The sequence below is a fragment of the Aedes aegypti genome, chromosome 2, assembly GCF_002204515.2.
Source record: "Aedes aegypti strain LVP_AGWG chromosome 2, AaegL5.0 Primary Assembly, whole genome shotgun sequence".
Taxonomy (NCBI): Eukaryota; Metazoa; Arthropoda; class Insecta; order Diptera; family Culicidae; genus Aedes; species Aedes aegypti.
In genome coordinates this window covers 266,348,093-266,372,341 of record NC_035108.1, presented here as the reverse complement: position 1 = coordinate 266,372,341, position 24,249 = coordinate 266,348,093, and the positions used below count along the sequence as shown (strand labels likewise).

At 36.1% G+C, this 24,249-nt stretch overlaps 1 protein-coding gene across 2 annotated transcripts in view; it reads left to right on the top strand.

Moving 5' to 3' along the window:
* Positions 1-43: 43 nt before the first annotated feature.
* The window catches only part of LOC5574733 (cilia- and flagella-associated protein 251), a 26,459-nt gene continuing 2,253 nt past the window's right edge, over positions 44-24,249 (top strand). Inside the window, exons 1-12 of one of the 2 annotated variants that reach the window (XM_021845014.1) lie at positions 44-225; positions 10,624-10,779; positions 10,840-11,107; positions 11,175-11,687; positions 11,747-11,948; positions 17,133-17,272; positions 17,329-17,480; positions 17,547-17,681; positions 17,741-17,980; positions 18,044-18,249; positions 19,305-19,464; positions 24,144-24,218. In XM_021845014.1, coding sequence (XP_021700706.1) covers positions 10,699-10,779; positions 10,840-11,107; positions 11,175-11,687; positions 11,747-11,948; positions 17,133-17,272; positions 17,329-17,480; positions 17,547-17,681; positions 17,741-17,980; positions 18,044-18,249; positions 19,305-19,464; positions 24,144-24,218 — 2,172 coding nt within the window. In that variant the 5' untranslated portion in view covers positions 44-225; positions 10,624-10,698. Of the gene's footprint in view, positions 226-10,305; positions 10,569-10,623; positions 10,780-10,839; positions 11,108-11,174; positions 11,688-11,746; positions 11,949-17,132; positions 17,273-17,328; positions 17,481-17,546; positions 17,682-17,740; positions 17,981-18,043; positions 18,250-19,304; positions 19,465-24,143; positions 24,219-24,249 lie in introns of those variants that run through there. The other variant, XM_021845013.1, reaches the window with a different exon arrangement.

Genomic DNA, 24,249 nt, shown 5'->3' with positions numbered 1-24,249 from the left:
GCGATCAAAATAGATAGTTGATTTCTCTGCTCGTTGAAAAGAAAACCCAAAACTTGTGTTGCGCCTCTCGCACCCTCGTCTTGATAGCAAAAAAAACGACCGCAGTGGTGTTGGGCCCTCATTGTGATCGTGACCGTAACCTTAACGCTACCACCGAGTAGTCGTGGTTAGATAGACCCCGATGCGGACCAACTGTGGAGTTTAGTCTTCAACATTGGCTTAGAGGTTTGGAGGTTTTCTAGTGATGTTGTTTTGTTTTTTCATTCAAGTTTATTTATCTTTCTCCGGTTACCTTCGTTACCTTGTTAAATGTAGCACAACCAACCATGATGAAGTAAAAGTAGACCTTTCTCTTGGTGGTTGTTTTGATATTTGTTTTTAAGTGTGTTATTGATTAGCTCTCGAAGAAATTAAATTCAGGTTGGAGAAATATTGTTTAATATTATTTGGCTTGAGTTCTATTTATCACAAGCAGTCAACTGAATGATTGTAAACTAACATGTGAATGGACAGAACAACAAATGAAAGGAGAATTCAGACTATTTCTCGTAAAATTACTTCACTAAAGATTGAAGGTTTGCCAAAAATTAAATTTAAAACATTATGCGGACGACTCTCATACATTTATATTCGTTGACTTACATTTTTTCTCACAAAACCAAAAAATAAACTTAAAAAATTTTAAAATATTGTTAGAATAATAGAATGACATAAATTTAGCTTAGAATCATTGAAAAAATTGCTGACGGTATCTGTGTTCGATTCTCGGTTGGTGTAGGATCTTTTCGCAATCGAAATTTTCTTGATTTTCCAGGCCATACAGTATCTTCGTACCTGTCACACGATATACAAATGATAGACTACTAACTTGGGTGAAAAAAGCTTTCTGTTATTAACTTTAGAAGTATTGATAAGAATACTAAGTTGAGAAGCAGGCTCTATCTCCACAGGGATTTTTGGTTGGTCAATGTTTCCTTCAATAGAAGAATCATTAGTGTTATAAACAATAACTAGAAGAACACTCTCTTACGTTTAGTGCCTCCTGCTCGTTTACCATAGGATGTTTTATGTATTTTGGACAGAGCTTTACGCGTATATAATTTGGCCACCTCCATTTGATTTTGCCGTAAAGTGCCAAATTATATACGCGTAACGGTCTGTCTAAATTACTTTGATCGCCCTACAATATTTCTTGAATGAACTACTTGTTTCTGTAGATAGTAACATAATTATGATAGATTTGAGATAATGCATTGCAAATTTAGCTATTACTTTCTTGCCATTAAAACTAGAATAATTAGTTATAGGATTTGCTGATCAGTTTGGATTATATGAATTGTGTCCAATTGCAATAACCAGCACCAATCAACATAGTTAAGTACTAAATAGGACTGCAACAGTTAGAATAATTAATTACAATGATTAGAATTGCATGAATCTCCAATCACTACATTGGCTTTGCAAACTATTCACTTAATGCTATTAAACTTTGAACTAATTCAACATTAAACTTCGTGGAATGATTATTTCGCTTTGATGAGATTGCACATTTTCATCCGTTCTGACAGTTCATTTTGTACCTCAGTCGCTCTATTGTGCCGACGATCTACGAAGCAGGGTTGTGTAATGGTAGATGCGCATCGTCCGAGCGACGTCACAACATGGAAAACATAAAATTTTGATATAAAAGCACGAATCGCATCAATCCAAATTGGAACTTCAATTAGTAAACTATTGTACATATGTGTCATATTTACTCCGAATTGCATAAATATTGAAAGTACACCGTTCCGGAAACATTCTTTAAAAATCACAGAGACGTCTAAATATTATTGCAAAGAATTTAGTCAAATTTATATGGTGGTCCCAAGCGCCATCTACGCTTTTATTAAGCAAGACATCCTCAAAAGGTTTCACAGAAACATTAAACTAATTTTAACCAGTGTTGGACCAAATTACTCCACTGTGAGGCAGAATGTCGAATGTATTAACCCCTCTACCGGCAGCTTCATTTTTTACCGCAAAAAAATATTCAAATCACGATTTTTTTTGTTTCTTGGTATTTTTGCACCATTTTTTCACAAATTCTCGAAAAACTCTTCTAGTATAAGAATCCATTTTAATATTAATCATTGGTGATCTGGTTTTGAAGATATTCCAATGTTCTTTAGGGGACCGACATTCTCCATACAAAATGCCTTTGGCGGCCATTTTGTTTTTTGGTCAAATAATAAAAAAAATAAAATGTGGGCTATTCATTGCCAGGTAATGAGAAGCTACTCTGAAAAAATCATACAAATTGGTTCAGTATTGTTGGAGATATCTGAAAATAACGATATGAAGTTTTTTGAAGCTTTCAAAATCTTTATTTGGCCAGCGTGGTACCAGAAACATAAATGCTCATTACTCAAAGAGGGTTCCACCAAATTGCTTCATTTTTTCACAACATACTCTCATCATTGATTTCCGAAACCTGAAACATTACCGATTTTGTCAATAAAAAAATACCGCAAAACGGGGTAACTTTGATAGTTTTTTCGAAGAAAACTTCAATATTTATGCATGCTGTTTCAAAGAATTACAATTTATATTTTTAAAATAAGTACTGATATCCTAGCTATCGATTGCACTTGATAGATTGTCAAAAGATTTATTCTGAATGGATATATAATTTTTCATATAATCGAAAGTCGGTTTTCTGTTTTGGGGTAACTTTGATAATGGAGTATAAATCGAACAAGATTGAATGAATTACGGAACATTTATAGGGCGTTGCATACCTCTAGGCGTTTAACGCTATATGGAAATTTATGACTTAGATTACAAAAATGCTCCCAGTTTGTAAAAATAGTTTTCGCTAAGAGATTTGAGACCGAATTCATGTTCTACTATAACTAGGCTATCATGGGTAAGTGACGAACTCATTATGACTTTATCAAATAGTGGTCGTAGAACAGATTGTTTGTAAACGTTGCAAAAATGCCAAAATCTTGTAAATTTTTAATATATGCATAAAAATCCTCAAATGCACTTGATTCCAACGAAAATAGCTTTGACATGAAGTATCATATTAATACTCTTTACTTTTGCATTCGTTTTTCTTAACTAATTGACAGAAACTTCGTTATTTCGTTTAGTATGTTGGGGGTCTCGCACTATCAAAGTTACCCGCATTATCAAAGTTACCCCGTTTTACGGTACCGTAAAATGGGGTGTTCAGGGATGAAAAAAAAATTCAACTTGAATTTCAACCATCTTCTAGTATGTCAATAATTGAACAAAGTACAGCCCTACCATTCTCTCGTCGTGTATATCAAAAGCCAAATACAATTATGACGATCCCATGACAGATTTCTGAGATAATAATGAAAATGTGTGATTTTTGACGGAAATGCAAAATGGGGTGTTAAGGAATTTGAGTTTCGTAAATAAAACCATATTTTTCAAACAGCAAAGCATAATTTTTTTGGTGCTTTCATTCAATTTCATAAGCTATGTTCAACCTTAATCAGATACTATATCAATATTATTGCACTTGGAACTCCTGCAAACGCAAACCGTTTCATTTCAACTGCTAAATTTTTCATAGTTATTAATCCTATTTGGGAACTATCAAAACATCATAAAATTGTCAACAGGATTATAACCTTAACATTTGCAGTTTACGATCCTGTAAGCTATGCAGAGCAACTTCGTAAATAATCTATAATATAAGGATAATTTCAACAAGCTTTCAGTTTTAATAGGGGAAATGGTCAGTTTGTCCTGAAAATAAAACACTAAACTAAATAAAGTATTTGCATACAACACCCAGTGGCATAGTCGAGAAAATACCGAAGAAAAAAAGTATTGGAACGGAAATTTAACGCTCACTATATAACACGTTAAGTGCCCGACGAGGCCGCGAAGTTTCTCAAAAAGAGCTAAGAAATGACAGAATCTATGTACAGAGAGTTACGCGAAGAGGCTTCTTTGAATGATTGTTCTCCTTCGTCTTCGAAAGAAGCCCCTATTTGTTTTGCTGGTCTGTTTGATAGCTGGACGGTTTGAAAGCTCGATAGATTTGGTTTAACTCTTCGCGCAACTTTTCATTTATAGACTCTGAGAAATGACAAAATATTATTATTGTTTACTACTTCATAGGATTACCACTAAAAGAAACAACGGCTGCAAAATCATTTTGCATTTCCAAATAAAAGAATCATTCTAACTCCCCAAACATTTTACCAGTATGTTCGAACAAATTTTGGAAATAATATCTAGAAAAGTCCTACATTTACTTTAGTACGTAGTTAACAAGATTTTCCAACCCTTCTAACCAATTTTTGAGATTATATATTTTTGAAGATATTCAGTAACAAACAAAATAGGGCCCCTAACTGTTACAATGCAGTTCTACCTCACGGAGTAAGGCAAAAGTATATTACAGCATAAATCGAATGAGTTTAGTAACTTGGAAAAAGTAGAAAAGATAATCCCTCAACACCCCACGTATTTTCAAAAACAGACTTTTTCCATAAAAAATATTAAAAGTCGAAATCTAGATAAAATTTTCAAAACTTGTTGCCTGCATTGTGATCTCAATTAAATATACTTATCTTCCAAGTTACTCACATATTTTTCTTAATATTGTTTCATAGTTTAGTAGTTTAATGTATTTATCCTAAAAAATTTTAACAAAAAAAAATTAAGAATCGTTTTTAATATCTACAATCCACAATACTTTATTTTATTAGACATTATCTATCACATCCCGAGTAACACACATGTTATAATTGATGCATATTAACTCTTATATGACAAAATCTAGTCATATAAGAGTTAATATGCATCAATTATAACATGTGTGTTCCTTGGGATACTGCAATTCACAATCCTCCGAACAAATCAAGCATTTCAGATGACTGATATATCGACTTTCGACGTTTTTGTGACTTGTTAAACTTTATGGAGAAGTTTAATCCCTTAAAGCCCCACGAGTCCTTAACACCCCATTTTACGGTATGCTTTTTGCGTAACGCGACACCATTTGCAGAACCCTGTTGAAAGATAAACTTAATGCAATGCTCATAAAATGAAATCAATGAAATTCTACAATTATTCTACATTTCCTTCCAGTTTGAAGTCACAATCTGGTTTTAATCAATACATATAAACAGGCCCGGATTTGAGGGGGTGCAAAGGGGGCAAATGGCCCCCCGAGAAGTTAAAAAAAGTGAAACACAATTCAATGATTTTAAATTTAAATTACAAATCTGATACTATTTCCTGCAGAGATATTATGGCATGAGATTTTGTTATTTTATTCTATTCGCCAATAAAAACTAGCAAGGTTATATCAACAATTTTAAAATTTTCTCGATTGAATATGCAGCAAACTGTTACAGCTTTATGGAAAGATACTATCAAAATAACTGTGCTCTATGTCCTGGAGTGATGTTGAAAAGCCGAAGATACTCGGTAATTCACACATTATCGTCATTTTAGGAAGGCTCATATATCTAATACTGGAAATTTTTAGTTGACCGAGAATAAAGCTCATGAAAGTGAAGCTTCTGAAATAAATTGCTCCATGTATACAAACAGTAGTTGAATATCTGATTAAAGCAACGCTTTAATCAAATTGAGTGTTTCAGAGCATATTGTTTAATCCGATGGATCACTTTCTCAATAATAAAAGTAGGGAATCAAAAAAATTGTACATAAAAATAAAAAAAAATATATCAATATGCTTATTGTTTTAATAACGAATATTGAACGGTATTGATAATGTCTGCAACCAAATTTAGAAAAAAAATGGTAATATAAACTTTGCTTTTGTAATCCAAGCCTCGATGAATCACATAGTCTTGATTTCAATTGACACATTTTTAATTTTGGATTTGGTTGAGAACGATTTAGTCGAAATTCAATACCATCATCTTTTATGTAAGATTTTTCATATATTTAATACAGATTATTTATTTTACGCAACATTCACGATATCAAGTGTGTATAGCCAAATTCGAGTAAAATTACAACTTTTTGGAGTTTTCCGGATATTTTATTTTCATAAGATATGTTTCGCGTTTTCCGCTCATTTTGTACCAAAGGCCCCCATCAAGAGATTTGACCCGGGCCCCCCAAAGCCCAAATCCGACACTGCATAGAAGGATTGCCTAGAACAATCCCGGATTCTAAAAATTATAGGCCATTATAGAGTGTTGTTTGAAAAAATGCATTTCAGCGATGGTGTCGCGTTACGACATGCAGCTGCTTTTAGTTACCATATTACCTTCCAAAACATCAGGATCCAGAGATATCATATGTGTTACAAAGTTTTTTTTCTTTGCTTTCTTTAGAGCTCAGACCTAGTTGATTATGTTACAAAGTTTGCATTCTTACCTCTCAAAGCATATAGTGCAAATCAGAAAAAGCGCCCCTTGCGGCCAAGTTCTCAACAAAAGGATGATCCGCAACTCCTAAAGGTACAGTATCGGACATATAAAATGCACCAAAACCGTTTTCCCATATGAGTATGTACAAAATGGTCAACTTCAGAGAGCTATATCTCCGCTGTTTCTCAACCGATTTTCCTCATTTTTTCTTTGACGAACTACCAATTACTTCAATTTTTGATAACTATTGAAAAAGTTGTGTAAACATTATTGGTTTAAAAGTTACAGATAGGTTGAATTTTGACATAAAAAATGCACCAAGATGAAAAGTAATGTATCAGACAAACTATGCGTCGTATCCTTTCGGTGTCTTAAGCGCATTTGGTCCTTTTCACGCAATGAACAAATGCGCTGAAGACACCATGATGCTACGACGCGTAGTTTTTCTGCTACATCACTTTGTGTCTTGGTGCATTTTTTATATCAAAATTCAACCTATCTGTAACTTTTGAATCAATAGTTTTCGCACAATTTTTACAATAGTTATCACAAATTGAGGGAATTGGTAGTTCGTCACAGAAAAAATAAAAAGAATCGGTTGAGAAACGGCGGAGATATAGCTCTCTGAAGTTGACCATTTTGTATGGGAAAACGACTTTGGTGCATTTTATATTTCCGATACTGTAGATCGTACTTAGCACTGAAGCTTTGCCGAAGACAGTACTGTGATATCTCTTATGGCATACGAGATATTCAACAACACCCCAAAGTGATGAAATCCCATAAACCCTGGGTCTCCTATAAAGCCCCCAACCATCTGTCTAATATGTAGAAGACCTCACTGTAATTTCGCAACTAAACAAGTAATCTGAACCGACGGTAGCTGATTAGGTATTCACGTAGACTGTGAATAGACATTCTCAAATCATTTACATATTCATACCCGGTTCTGTGAACTCAGTACATCCGAAAAATAAGTTTCCATCCCAGTTTTGTTTATATGTAATTCACATCGGTACTATTCGGTTCATGGATATTTTGGCATAAAATTTATCTGTAATAAAGAACCAATTACCGGAGCACATCCCCTGAAAAATGCGGTCCAGTATGGTCCATGCGGAACCGGTTCCTAGAGTCTCGAAAGGTGGCCAATCTGGACAATTCGATGAAGATACTCGGATTAATGCAATTAACCCGTAACGCGGGTAGATCACCTTTTCGTGGTGCGTTACGGGGTAAGATCTACCAATTTGAACCCTAGTCTTATCTTGTTTGTCGGGCTAGGGTAATATGTTTTAGTAATTCAAGGATTCGCGGTACAAAGTCCTTGTTACTGGCAACAGTTTCTGAAAATCAATCTATTTTACCTAGCAGATAGTCAAAGACTCGGAGTTGGTCAGTCCCGAGACTACACTTGAAGCCAGGATAACAATCATGAGTATTAACTCAACAAGGACTGTAAGTACTGGTAATTCAAGGACTCACGTGAATTCTGATTACTAAACAAATTTTCTAGCTTCATTCGGTTTTGCTGCTAGCATAAAGCCCCTTTTTCTAGTATTTTCTGGGACTAAACTAAAAGCGAAACAAGGATGGGACTAGAGTTCCGTTGCATGGTCAAATATCAGTAGTACCGATTTGGTTTCTCAAAAATTTAATCGATTATGTTTGCTAAGGGGCGCGCCTTCGCTGAGATGTAAATTTCTATGAAGGGTGTAAATAACAGGACCTTTTCATCATAGTCGATTTGTATCAATATCTGAGAAATCAAAACAAGAACTGCACAGAAATCGATGCTTCATTACCTATCAATGGAAATGGAGTAATGCGACACGCACTATATACTAAGGATAAAGGTAATGCCACAATAGATCTAAATACTGGTCGCAGTGGCGCATCCGAACAGAGAAAAAAAAATAATGCAATTATGTACGTTTTTTTTATATTATCTTTGGATGTATTTGGCCAAAAGGATGAACGGATGGTTATTCTAGTCCTTTTGGACAGACATCATGTATTCTTCTTCTTCTTTCTGGCGTTACGTCCCCACTGAGACAGAGCCTGCTTCTCAGCTTAGTGTTCTTATGGGCACTTCCACAGTTATTAACTGAGAGCTTACTATGCCAATGACCATTTTTGCATGTGTATATCGTGTGGCAGGTACGAAGATACTCTATGCCCTGGGAAGTCGAGACAATTTCCAACCCGAAAAGATCCTCGACCGGGGGGATTCGAACCCACGACCCTCATCTTGGTCTTGCTGAATAGCTGCGCGTTTACCGCTACGGCTATCTGGGCCCCTGGGACTTCATGTATACGCGCTTCATATCAAGAGCTTGAGATCAGCTTGCCATGAGCGCACAAAAATAATCGCGCGCTTGAGCACGTGCTGTGGTGAGACACATTTTTTTAGATCTCTTGTAGCAATGTACTAGCTCAAACGATCGCATCTGCACTGGCTCATGCGCCGTCTCATGAGAAAATCTCAATGTGACAATGCATTTGAGCCTCGCAGGTGAAGTTTTCAGAAGCAAGGAGAAGGGATTAAATTATGGATTAAACTACCCGTAGGCAAAGAAAAAAAGTTTGAAAGGACTGACGTGGTTCAACGGCGGTTGAGATTCTAGCATTTGAATTGAAGAACTTGTGCTGGCCATCGAAGAAGCATAGACATAGACCAAAGTCGTTTGCTTCCGTGTGGTTATTGTACTAGTATACTCCTAGTAAGCGCATGTGACGAGCCTCACGAGATGTCTCATGAGACTCGCTCACTAAGATATATTTTGAACGTATCCGCATCTCGTGTCTCACATAATCTGTGAGCTGCGATATGAAAAATCGCATGGCACATTAGCTCATTTAGGTATACATGAGAAACACGACACTCTGCTTTTGGAGCACCGTAATATGGGACCACTAAGTTTCAGTACTAACACTAGGCATGCAACGGCTCAATATTCATGATTTTGAATCCTCTTACAGTCAGAGCTCGTTATAACGTCAACTTTTATAATGACAAAAGCTCTCTATAGTGACATTTTTCGGTCCCAGAAGAACATTTCGATGTTATAACTGTTATAACTGTTATACTATTCTCTATAACGACTTTTCTCTATTGCGACGGTCCCTTGCGATGTCGTTATAACGCGCTTCGACTGTAGTTCAATTATAGTTAAATGACTGCTTTGGTTCTTCTGGACCACCAAACTAACCCAGGAATGACCACCAGAGATACTCGTATCGTGGGACATTTCAGTTTTTCTACCAAAACTAGGCACGCGACCAAATTTCATGGGTATTCTCCGTCCATTGAAAATCCAAGTGATTTGCATGGTGCCGTTTATATTACAACATCCTACTTTATGGAAGCTTTTGAAGAAGCATGTCCTCTGCGGTCTGTGAAGACTACAAGAGGGACCCCATGGTGGAATTCCGGTCGGACTAGACTCAGGAAACAATGTAGACGAGCATTTATTATAACAATTGTTTTATGTCATGTTAACGGCAATTATTATAGAAAATGGCTATATAATGATATTTTTGTAACACCAATTCAACATTTGTCAAAAAGACCATTGTTTCACGATTTTATGTTATGCTTAACATTACAAATGATAGAAAACAAATATTATGACTTGGCAAAAATATATTTAACGTCAACGTGTTTTAAGCAAGTGATCTGATTTTGCTAACGTGATCCATATCTGCGTATGATCCGTAACTGTGAGCATGATATTTTTCGTTCTGAGCAAGCAAAAACGGAATTCGTCTTTCGAGCAACTAAAAAGAATAAACCCGACACAGAATGAATGTCATTGTCATGGACGCCATTGAAAATTTCCCCCATTCCAACCCTAACCTTGCTCACCAAAACCAAATGCAGCAGAACAAAGTGATGAAAACAAGAAACGATTGGATCACCTACCCGTGAACCCGGAACATGGGACCATAAACGTAGGATACCCGGTATACCGTTCCACGGGCATGCGCTTATTTCCCATCAACTAGGACTCCGCACTCATAGCAACCATTGAAAACAGTTTATTATTTCGACTTGTTCTGGATTCTCGTACCTACAAGAACAAATTATTCAGTTAAGAAAATTATTTGTTGAAACAAATGGGTGAAATAGTGCCTTACACCAAAAACAATGAGTCTTTCGAAGATCTTCAACATCGATGTCAGCCATTTGTAAAGTTGAACTGAATTGATAACGTTATCTGCTTATCAAGATTTTATATTTCAGAAACTGGAATGGATCTTTGGATTCAACCCACGAATCCCCGTGGTCAACCTAACATGCAGCCGCCAGGTCAGAGAAATGATCATGTCTTCAGGCAATGCAATCATTTTCTACAGATTTGAAAATCAAGTTGAGTCTACTCAAACTTTGATCGGTCACGTGAGTTTCTGTTCATGCTTATATGTTAATGTTAAGGCATTAAGTATCACTCATTTACAGAAAGATTCCATCAACACCATAGTTGTTGATGGTAGCGGTCGTTTCGTGGTTTCGTCCGACAGCTCCTACTGTATCAACGTATGGGACCGGGAAGCGTTTCCTGATGGACCCCCCGTAGCCATTCGAACTATATACGAACCATTCAAAGCGAACGAGATCAATACCGTGGGACTGAGTCACGACGCCAGATATCTGATAGCGGCTTGCAGCGGAACCGAACAGCTTCTGAAGTTATGGCAGTGGACAATTGGGAACGATAGTCCAGATGGTAGCGATCAATTGATTTGGTTTTTCCAATGGATAGGTATCTAGCTATCTGATCAATTTCTTTCCAGACTGCATTTCACTGCCACCACGATTAGGGAGAACAAAAGGCATCCGATTTTGCACCGATATCGGCAGGAAGAATCATTTCGTAGTCACGATGGAAAACGCGGTAATTTTTGGATACTTTGATCCAAAACAACAAAAGCTTCACATTGAGGTACCGAAGAAGCACGGATTCCAAGATTACAACGATTCGGTGTTTGTCGATGACACCTCGAGGGCTGTATCAGTTACGGCAGCTGGTATGGCCATCATCTGGAGCGATGACAAAAAAGTATCGACTCCTATCAAAAAGCAGTTTCTTAAGTATCTGCACCTGAAATATGCATCGATCAATGTGATCAGGTGCTGCGATCAGAAGCTTGTAACAGGCGATGATGATGGGGAAATCCGGTTCTATGATATCCACATGAGGATATTGTATTGGTTCAAACAGGAAGGTCCGGAACCAATTCGAACGATTTCGTTCAACATTCTACCGAGGAAATATGTTTTGGATAATGAGCAAGCTCATTCGTCCGGTAGAATGTATGATTTTTTAAGCAATTTATCTATATTAACCTATTTTTCAATATTTTAGATGACACTGATGAAGAAGTGCTTTCCTATGATACATTACCTAGGGATGTATCACTTGAGGGGAATCCAGTTATTATAAGAAATTTCATTATGGCTACAAAAACAGGCCATCTGTTTGATGTGGATATAGTCCAGAACAAGATTCAGGAGCTGTACTATTCTTCAGGAAGCATCATTACTTCGTTTGATGTTCACCCAATCGAGTAAGTAAAAATTAGTGAACTTAACGACTAAAACAATGAAAGTGAATACGTGGTTAAAGGTGAATACAGTATGTAGTGTCCGAAGGAAACCAGCATATGCAATGGCTCAATCAACCGAATTGCAACAGGAGCAATAGGATCCTAATTTTTTTTTAATGAAATCTTGTTTTCATTGCATAACACCAAAGGGCATGTTCTTGCAACCACTTTAGCAATTTTTCCCGCTCAATTAATGGCTACATTATATTAAAACTATAATTTTCAAAATGAATCCAAATATTCACCTTGACACTTTTGATCATGTTTGACGTTCACTTAGTCGTCAAAAACGCCATAGGGCTTATACTATTAACACTGGGGTTGTTCCTATCTGACAATTCGGAAAGGACACGGAAAACAAAATACACCAAAAATTTAAGTTTAAACCAAGAGGTTTGACAAAATCTTAAAAACCATAAAAAGAGACGTAATCCAACGAAAAACATTTAAAAATTGAGTAAACATGTGTTTATGACCTAAACTTAAGCGTTTGGTACTAAAATTGGAACAGAGCTCCAGCGCAACTTCATCGTTCGAAACACTTTACAAGACTGACGTGTCATTCGTCTCTTCCCGTTTACTTACACGGAGAAAATAAAGTACTCAAAACTAAGTTCATCCCACTCAACTTGGAGTGTTCGTGTGTTAACCTAATTTTGAGTTGATGGGGTAGAAGTTGTTTTCATTTGCAGCCATGCGAAAAAATACCTACTGGCTGAGTCATTTTCATTCAACCGGCAGATCGAATAACTCAACTTCCAGAACTATGCGACTAACTCGAAATTGAGGTAACGCACAAAGGTTCGGTTTTTGGGTTGTTTTGCTATTCGCTTTTTGACAACAATAGAAGGAACGAATGAAATAGGGAGAGAAAAATAAGTTTAAAAATACTCAAATATGGATTTCCCGTTTTCTCCGTGTAGGTTTTCCTTGTTACTCAAACTATATGCCCTTCTGCTTAGTTTATAGCTTCTCTAGTACCCCTCTTAATCCCTACATTCTCCTCCTGATCTACTCTCATAATAATAAGATCGTTTCTTCTACAGTGATATCTCCATGAGTCGATGTTCCATGACTCGATATCGACTCATGGAACCATACTAAAAACAAAATTTCATGGTTACTATGATAGTCCCTAAAAGCAGCTTTCCAAAGGATTGCTGTTCCATGACTCGATATTTCCATGAGTCGATGGTCCCTTCAATATCGACTCATGGAGGTTTCACTGTATTATATTTCAATGAAAAAATAAATTCATATCACAGTCGCCTCTCCACATCTCGATATCGAAGGTACCATCGAGATAGGGAGAGATGGAGAAAAAGAACATTAATTTAATGAACACTAGATTGAAAATCACTCCGTTACTTGGAAAATAATAAACAAACTTCATTTCGAGTTTCCAAATTGATCTGAATCACTTAAATCTGGTCTAGTAACCTTAGATAATGTTCATATTGACAAATAGAGAAAAAATTGGGAACACATCATCATTCCTCATTACTCGTTTCTCACTCCAAATTCTTCATTCCTTATTCCTCATTTCTCATTCCTCCCTCATCACACCTCACTCTTCATTCCTCATTTTTCACTCCTCACTCATCATTCTTTATTCGTCACTCCTCATCCCTCATCTTTAATTTTTCATTTCTTACTCCTCATTGCTCATTCTTCACTCTTCATTCCTCACTTCTAACTCCTCATTTCTAACCTCTCACTCTTCATATCTCATTCCTCTTTCTTCACTCCTCCTTTCTGGTTCCTTATTACGTACTCCTCACTCTCATTTCTTATAAGTTACTCTTCACTCCTCATATCTCACTCATTCTTCCCTCCCCTTCCTAATGTTGTGAAAAAATCATTTTCTCATAACTTACGCTTGAGATGTTTCATGCGTGAGTTATCAATCACACAACTCAGCAGTCAAAAAATCATGGATGAGTTGGCTCACCTTTTTGATCCATTGTCTCGTATTTCCACAGTTGACTCACACACGGCAATAATTTCTTGTGAGTCTGGTAAAATTATCGTAATCCTTTCTAACGTAAACAACAAAATTCGGGTTTCACGAGTTTTTTACGGGTTTTGCGACTGATTCATTTTTTACGGTTTGAGTTGATTAAGTGATTTTGCTTCAAAATCTCAAGCGTGAGAATTGCGAAGCAGATCTCTAATGACTTTGCTCTCACGGGAGAGCGTATTGATTGAGATTTGAGTGTGAGTCTATCAACACTGCTCAAGCTACAGACATCACTCCTCATTCTTCACTCCTTATGCCTCACATCTCACACACTCATTTTTTTCACGATCTCGGCTGTGCAAATCTCGGTTTCCCGATTTTAACTGAGACTCAGCTAACAAATTGTCCGGTTGCTTAGCAACGAAGCACGATTTACTGATACTCGGTTTTTATTTGCTGAGATCCCAGGCAATTAGTTTGCCGACTACTCGGCTGTGTGGATCTCGGTTAAAATTAGCCGAGATTCGGCATTCTGAATTAAGTGTGCACTCTTTATTCCTCATTCTTCACTCCTCTTTCCACATTCTTCATTCCTTATTCCTGATTACTTACTCCTCACTCCCCATTTCTCACTCTACAAACATCACTCCTCATTCCTCACTCTTCATTTTTCACATCTCACTCCTCATCACTCATTCTTAATTTATTACTCCTCATTGCTCATTCTTCACTCCTCATTCCACATTCCTCACTTTTTATTCATCATCTCTCATTACTTACACCCCATTTCTCTCTTTTTATTCCTCATCTCTCATTCCTCATTTCTCACTCCTCTTTCTTTATTCTACACTTGTCTTTCCTCATTCCTAACTCCTTATTTATCATTCCTAACTTCCCACTCTTCATTCCTCATTCCTCGTTCTCCACAGCTCCTAACTCCATATTCCTTGCTTCTCGTTACTTCTCACCCTTCACACCTCACTCCGCATTCCGCACTCCTCATTCTATATTCCCCAATCCTCATTCTTCACTTCTCATCTCATCTCACTTCTTCGTCTCTCATTCCTAATTTATCACTCCTCATTGCTCATTCTTCACTCCTCATCCCTCATTCATCACTTTTCATTCATCATCGCTCATTTCTCATTCCTCATTCCTCATTCTTCACTTTTCTTTCCTCAATTCTCACTCTTCACTTCTCTTTTCACTACTTTGAATTCAGGAATTATAAATAAATGAATTCAATAAATGAAAACCATCTAAAACCATTTATTGGAATAAACAAAAAAAAATAACCATGTGTAATATTGTTCATTGAATGAAGTAACGTTGGGACATTAATAAGTCTTGTGGTGATATCTGTAGTTTTATTGTAAAACTTTGCCAAAAGTGCATTTATTTACAGAGGAAATAATAAGTTTTTGAGCTACAAAATTCCTTGATTTTGTGTGCCATAAGTATTGTTTTAACTGCCGCCTAACATACATGTGAAAAAATAGAAAAATTGAACAGATGAGAGGCATGCTTTGTCCCAATGTGGGCGTAATGCCAATACTCAGAAGTATCATTTTGAATTTGGTTTTAAGCTGTTGAATGTTTTTTACCATCTTAGAACTCATCATTTTGAATTATGAGGCTTCCATTGAAAAAAAAAATAGTCAGATTATTTTATTCTTATTTTATCTCAATGAATTCAATCAATGGTTTTAAACCAAATAAATGAAATAATGGACGCTATTCCTAAACTTGAAGATATGCCGAAGAATCGTTCTGGTACCAAACATGCATTATAAAAGAAAATTTCTATTCAGATACCTATTTTTATACACGAATTAAGCTGACAAACAGGCTCCATTCCAGTAAGGACGTAACGACAGGAAATTAAGAACAACAAGGGTAAGCGATACGATAGCCTGAAAATTCAACAAGTGATAACAAGGTGAAAAACTGATTCTACTACTTAAAATTAAGATGGCGTCAAAATCCAAAATGGCCGCCATATTTTTTTTAAATTCAATCAATACACTTATTCTTCACTTCCCTCGAATAAAACCGCAACGATTGAAAACTTGCTTCTTTGTTGTACGAAAAATAATGTTTTTATTGATTACACTCGCCATATACGTCAAAATCGTAGAACATGATCTAGAAAATAGTTCATTTCATAGGGTAAATACCATTGCTTACCTAGCTTTTGTGGCCTCACTCAGTTTTTTCTCAGCTTCCTGATGGTGACCTCAGAATTCTAAACGGGTTTTCTAACAAAATCCAAGATGGTGGCCAAATTCAATTGGCCGCCATTTTTTTTAGTCTCAGATGAAAGGTATATCCTTTTTTCTATACGCTGCCATCAAGTTTGATACATGAGACATATCACGATAAGAACTACCGAAAATTTATCAAAAAATTGGCTTTTTCAAAAACTGTTCAGCTAGCTTGCGTACGAGTGGTCCACCAATTTGAGAAACCCGAAAGGACCACCCTTTAGTTTGAGCGTATACTAGCGGTCAGTGACATAAAATTGGAATTTTAACGATGGATACCGATGGCGGCCTGGTTTCAGTGAGAATTGCTCTCCTGTTAAAATATTTGGAAAAATTCGGGAAATAAATAAAATTCATAAACAAATTTAAGACAACTTCAAAAAAACAATTCTATATATTTAAAAAAAATACATATATCTTTGGTAAAATCCTATAGAATTGCATTGAAAATATCCTGAATGAATCACTTTAATTTATAAAGAATCCAAGAAGAAATGCTAAATATAGTATACGAAGAAAATCAAATATTCTGAAGATTCTTCCTAGAAAATTTCCAGATAGCATTCCAGTAACAATTCCTACGGTAGAAACCTTCAACACAGTCTGTAATCTGTAACCTATAACTTTTTATCAGTCCCATATTTGATAGATTTCATAAAAAAAAATATGGATAGGTAATTGTATGATTATCGGCAATGTTCACAAAAGTTATGCATTTAAATGTAAGGAAACATTCTATCTGAACATTGCATTGAGGAATTCCATGCCGATTTGAAATTTGCCTAGTTTGAGAGTCTCAAGCAAGTAGGATTTGCTAGTTTGAACTTATGTTTTCAGAAACTGAAGTCATGATATGACACAGTTATGTGCAATAATGCATTTTTGAACGACTTTATAACTTTTTGAAATAAACTTTTATAGGCCTCAGCTTTGCTCCTGTGATGGAAATGGTAAAATGACATTGTACAACCTTGAAGACAGGCAGGCCATTATGAGTTTGAATGTGCCCATCCAAAGAACCCGTCGGGGAAGAATCACCGTCCTCAAATATTCACCATGTGGTAAGGAATACTATTTTCACATTTTTATGTCTCATTTCTTCAAATCTTGCACACAGGAACGTATCTTGTCGGAGGCGCTGAAAACGGTTATATTTGGGTCATCAATCCTGCAACGATGATCATCAGTTCGGATAGTCCACTACAATATACTATAGAGAAAATAATTTTCTTAAATTTCACACCGGATTCCAAATATATAATTTTTGTTGTAAGATACCTATAATAAGCGTATGAGTGTACATAGATAGTTTTTTTTAATTAATACTGCTTTCAGGACGATGAAGGTTCTATAGGTTTGCTCAACCGTGAATATGAATGCTGGAAACTAATAGGCAGATGTTTATCCCACAAAGTGGTGGACCTTTTATTTATGTCAAACGAAAAATTTCTTACAATTGGAGACGACAGGGTTTGTTTCTTTTGTTCAAATACATCACAAACTTCTGATATTCTGATACTTATTTACAGCATTTGATTCAGTATAAAATTGAGACCAGCGATATGGCTTCCATTGAAAAGTTGATGGTGGATGACCGATTTCAAATGGAACAATCGGCCCAAAGTACATCGTTTTTGTTACTCCCAGAAGATCGGCTTTTGGTGGCTAACAATCAATTCAAATTCAAAATATTTAATCTCAACTCTTCTTGTACCATCATGCATACATTCTTGGCGCCCTTCAACGACGGACCTATAAGAAAACTAACTGTTCGTATCTAAAACGTGTGATTTTACAGTAAAGTTCAGTCTGTAATCGTTTTAATTTTACAGCTTTTACCCGGAGACCACTTCTTCACATTCATGACCGATAAGAACATCTACATTCATCAACTGCCAATCGATGGAAATCCATTCAAATATTTGGGAACCTTTTCTCATCCAAAGAAGTTGAAAGCTATGTGTAACATGCGAGATCATTTCGTATTCTGCCACGGAGAGGGAGATCACGGCATCGGCATGTGGAGGATCAATGCAATGTAGGGGCAATGGGGGCGATATGAACATACGGGGCATTATGGGCCACCCCGGATTTTACCTCATTAACAGTGTTTTAATGTATAGTGTCATTATGATCTGCTAGAGAATGCTTCAAATAGCCACCACAATAAAAACTGTAAGAATATTCGTTTCAACACTTGAAATATTCACATAAATGTACAAATTTCCCTCTTGTTATAAAAAGATTATAAGTTTGGTAGTTTTCAATTAAGGCTATACGACAATTATATTTATCATTGCGGTAAAATTTACCAATCCATAGAAACTTCTGATAATACTGATCATTTTGTGAGCGAAATTAGATTTGTTCGTGAACAAAATTATTGGAAAACAGAATATTATTTAAAAAATGAAGGAGCGGGGCAATATGAGCCCCCTAGATTTAAACAAAGAAAAGAGTGTTTTGAACATTTAAATGCATTGTCTAAATATACTAGTTTATTATATTACTACATAGTCATCTTGTTGCACCATTACAAATGGAAAACTTTGCTAGAAAATTGGTTGAACCAAGTGTTGCAATTTAATACTAGAATTACATGGTCTGTTTACTATGTGTTATGTATCTATCAAAAATAAGCCGCTAGAATTGACAATTTCAAGCAAAGCTAATAAAATTTCCTTTCCAATATCGTACACTCTATCATCTACTCTGCTCTATATTGTTTTAAATAAAAATCATACGATTGAATGAGGTGGCTCATAATGCCCCATATGGTTGGTGAACACGCAGGAAAACATGGTTTTCAAAAACGTTCATAAAATAATTTTCAAGTTGATGTTAACATTAATTATCGACATAACATGGAAGAAGACATGTTATAGTACAAGTCACTAGCATTTAAACAATAGTTTTTGCTGTTTTTCTATGCATTCCATGACGTTTTCCTTAGGTGGCCCATATTGCCCCGATCACCCCTATGTATCAAAAAGCAAATAGTTACAGCGTTCCTACGGAATATGTTGAATGATACCAACCATAACGGCACAGATGGTCCTGATCATCATCATTCACGTCTTACTTTCATTCTAGACCGCTAATCGAAAATCAAAAATATTGTGGATCCGGGTTGGATCCTTACTGTTCGCTTCTCCCTGGAGGAAAAAGTGGTTGCTACGTGAAAGAGATGCTGAGTTTATTCTTCTACAACCAAATTTCGCCAAAGCACAATGAAGAGGATACGGACATATCGGTAGGTATTGTGGGTCCTTCAAATGAGCATTCAATGATTTTCACAACCATGTACAGTTGAACACAGCCCAACTAGGGTTGTTCCACAGTTGTTCTCTCAACTAGCGCCTACTTCCTTCCATTATATAGTTTTTGACCTACGTGGATCGTGGTTCATGACCCGAATATAACATTCAAGACCTAAACGCAGACAAATAGACGTAACTCTTAGAACAAATCACGATTGAAATCATAGTCACGAGGACAGGTACGCCCAATCCCAAAATCACTGTGTTTGGCCGATGGGCAACAGGTGGCGGTAGTGTGGATTGGCCACCTACCATATATTTGAATCGGTCGTTAAAAAGTTGGTCGATGGATATCGGTGAGAGTGTGACATCTTGTTGTCTGTGGTGAAACGCTAGTTGCGCCCAATAACCCAAAATTGGGCTCGTCATGATTTGAACGAGTCAGTTTTAAGATGGTTTAAGAACGAAGCCACACCTCAAATTTTCAAGAGCACAAGACTTGAGAACCAAACAGCGTTCCGCGTTGAAAATTTATCCCATTGGTCATCACCAGCAAGCAAGTAATTTGATTGATTTTCAACGCGAATTGTTGTCAGATTCTCCAGTCTTGTGCACTTGAAAATTCAAAGTTTGGCTTCGTTTTATAATCACCTTAAGCTTTTATCTTGCTGAATAGCTATGTCTTCTTCTTTCTGGTGTAACGTCCCAACTGGGACGGAGCCTGCTTCTCAGCTTAGTGTTCTTATAAGAACTCCCATAGTTATTAACTGTGAGCTTTCTTTGCCAAATGACCATTTTTGCATATGTATATCGTGTGGCAGGTGCGAATATATCTACCGTATGCTACCGTGAACGTACCATATTTGACGCGGGTCCAAACTTGACGCATTTTCTCATTAATTGTATCATAAATTAATTCTCATTCAGACTAGCACTCGAAAATTTATTACTTAATCTTCATTTACATGTTATTGAAGGATTCCAATCGAAAAAAGTTTATCTTTGATTAATAATTGGCAAAAAATAAAAAAAAATTGAAAATGTATCCGACAAGTGCGTCAATTTTTTCATTCCTTAGTGAATGTGCTAAATATTGTTAAACAATTTTCGTGAAAATATTATGCTGTTTTACAGCAATATAATCAACAACAGTCAGTAATATTATTTTATTCGTGAATTGACGTCGAATTTTTTCTATTTTTAAGCTTACAGACATATTTTTGTATGAAAATCTTGTGCGTCAAGTTAGGAACTCAATGTTCCTTATTATTTGCTATTTCGTTTAGCATGTTTTGTTGGATCGAAAACAGGAAAAAAAAAAAATATCGTGCTTGCCTTCAAAAAATCCGTCCGCGAAACAACCCAATGATTTATGTAATCGCATGTAAAAAGTCATCCATATATTACGTAACGTTTTTAGGGAGATGAGGGGGTTCAGAGAAACGCAACGATTCGTACAAAATATTCGCACTTTTCATTGAAAAAAAATTGGCCGAGGTTAAGAGAGGTTGAAAATTGTGCAATTCCTCGCGGTTTATGGACGTCCCCTAATGTTTTAAGGAAGCTTCAATAAATTCGTCAGGAGGTGAGGTGTAGGTTCAATGGTTTGTTTCGTATAATTTATAATAGGGGGTGTCCATGAGATACGTGTCACAAAAACATACCACTTTCTACAACAACCCCGCCCATCCGCCCTACGTACCACTTTTTATATGGAACCTTCAAAAAACTTGTATGATTCGTCACATCTTGCAGAACACCTCCTTCCCCCTAATAACATGACGTACTTAATGTATGACCCATATATGGTTCGCGATCTATTCCGAGGCCCATACTGCCGTTGGTTCTACGCATATTTGTCCCGCGGTCCATTAGGGTTACATAGAACATGAGACAAGTATGCGTAGTTCACGTGTTATAAGTAATAAAGATTCGACGACCATTTTTGGAACCGGCTTCGTTCTAGTTTTTGACCAATTTATCCTTATTTTAGCAACTACCTTTTCCGTTTCAGCACAACGTAGTTTTCAAACCTTTCCCTTGTTTGATATCACGGCGAAAATACATTAAACTAAACAATAATGCTTGACTATGGATTGAACTCAATCGCCGGTTTTATTTTCTACACTTTAACTAAACGCATATGCGAGAGTACTACCAGATGACGTCATTCAAAACTTTTTCCAAAGGTTCTAACTTTTATGTCCACTCTAAAGCGTTTTTTTCAATTAATTGAACTATTGAATACTGCAGTTCTTGTATATTTTAAAATTTAGCAATTATTTTTTAGTGCGTCAAATAAGGAACATAGTGCGTCAAATTAGGCACATTGAAGAATTGATGCGTCAATTAAGGAACCTAATGTGTTCCACAAAAAGTCAATCAAACATAAAGAAAAAAACGTTTAATATTTTTTTACTGATTTTTCCCTAATTCTATAATAGTTGAGCTAGCATAGGTTCAAATTTCAACAAAATCGGACAGGTTTTGACGATTTGACAAATGTTTGAATTTAGAATTTTCTTAACCGCGTCAAATATGGTACGTCCACGGTATTGGAAATCGAGCAAATTTCCATTCCGAAAAGATCCACGACCGGTGGGATTTTAACCCACGAGGCTCAGCTTGGTCTTGCTGATTACTCTTCGGAACACGCTTTTGTCTCAAGCATCAAAATACCACTATTTACTTAATTAGGGATTGCTGAATCCATTGCCGTTTTCAGAAATATGCACGTCTAGTTTTTGAGATATTCCCGGTTGAAAATGCAAAATTTGGCCATATCAGCCAACTTGCATGCAAGTTTGCTTGATGCTTAATTTGCCACAGAAATGTGTTAAACAACCCTTATCATAAGAGTTCATAATATTGTCGGTGCTCAAAAGTTCCCTCCCCTTGGTTATGCGACCTTGCCGCGATGGGAGGGCATAATCCATTAGCCCATATGATGGAAACCAAAGGCGTAACCTGTAGTGGTGGTACCACATTTTGGAACTTTTTGCTTAAAGCCGCGTCATAATTCATATGGCATAGACGCAATAATATCTCGGATGTGATCCAACGGACATTCTGCGTCATTGATAGAATTGATGCCCATTTCAAATAATTAATCTATTCGAAGTGGACATTGATACTATTGGTGACGTTCAGTTTGCCTTTTGCTAACCAGAATGATCCGTAGCCACTCTTACTATTAGCTAGTTAGATACATCGTTATCATATACGACGTAGGAAATACATAGGAACTCTTAGGAAAATGACTAGTAGATTCACTGAGTAGAAATAAGTGGCGACAATCTTATTTTAATATGGTTTTTACATTGCCATAATAAGAAATACCTCTTTTGTAACAGCGGTATAAATAATCTAATTCCAGCTTCATTTTCGCAAAATTTACAAGTAGAAAGTAGGCGTTGTGAAGCATTGCATTTGCCACCGAAAAGTGAATCATGTAGGAGACTTTAATAGAAGCCTAAGGTAACTTTACTCTTTAATATTTACTATAAAATGACTATGGAAAGTAAGACGCTGAGATCGATCATTAGGGTACACTTGCTAGTTTCGAAAAATTGTTGAACAGACAAGGAAAGCGACTTTTTTCTTTAAGGATATATGAACGTAATGACCAATAAACACTTTTAACAACAAAAAATAAAATTAACTAGAACTACTACTAAACAGCCTAATTTTGTTAAAACTTGACGACAATTGACATTTAAGACTCTAATCTTACGTAAAAGACAGGAGTAATCAGAATAGCACTTGAATGACAAATTATTCAAAACCATTTCGACTAGACAGTATTAGTAATGACACTACTACACAACTATTTCAAACAAATTCTGATGGAGCTGCTGATTTTCACAATGCTTCCTTTTCTCAGAAGCAAGGGAATATGGGCACTTTTCAAAAACTACCACGTCACAATACTAATAACAGTGTTCATGTGGGCGCCATTGCCTAGTCCGTCTGAGTATTGATCCTGGTAGAGGGGAAACTTGGCAAAAGCCAGACCGAGGGTTCAGCCTTGACAAGTTAAGCTGTCAGGCAGCTCCAACTGAATACCATACAAAAAAAAATAATAATAATATTGTCGGTGCTCAAAAGTTATTTTTTAAAGGTTTAGAAAAGTATTGTATTTTGCCATATAAGAGAAACGAAGAATTTTGTATGGAGACTGCAAGCATGTTGAAAAAAAAACGATTGAATCTAAATTTTATCGGTCAATTTCAACCAAATTATTTTTGAAATGGAAGTTCAAGCCCTATTATGCATGCTTGGTGGATAAAATTTCAAAAAAGTTTGATAAATCATACTTTAAATTTTATGTAAACATCAATAAAACCAGTGTTTTATACAACTTTATCGACCTGTAACTAAAAATTGTGACATGCTGGAGCATTTCTGAGACCGACATCAGATTCAGCAACCCCAAATCTACTAGAGACACATAATTTGGTTCTTGAGACACGAAAAGATGTCATTTTTGTTACGCTGTGTTAGCAATGCGTTATATGCTACGTTATATGCCTTCCTCAATCCAATTGTACTATGTTAGATTTATTTCGGTCGATGTAAGAATAAAGATATGACAGAATGGCATCAACTTGAACACGATTTCAATATCACAGTTTCAAAAACTAGCTGAATTAAACTAAATATTCTTTTTCAGATACGCGATGCAATGGACGTTAGAGATGTACCAAATTATATGAGAAGCATTGGATTTCACATGACACAATTTGAGGTAAGTTGCTCTAAATTGCAAGTCAATACCC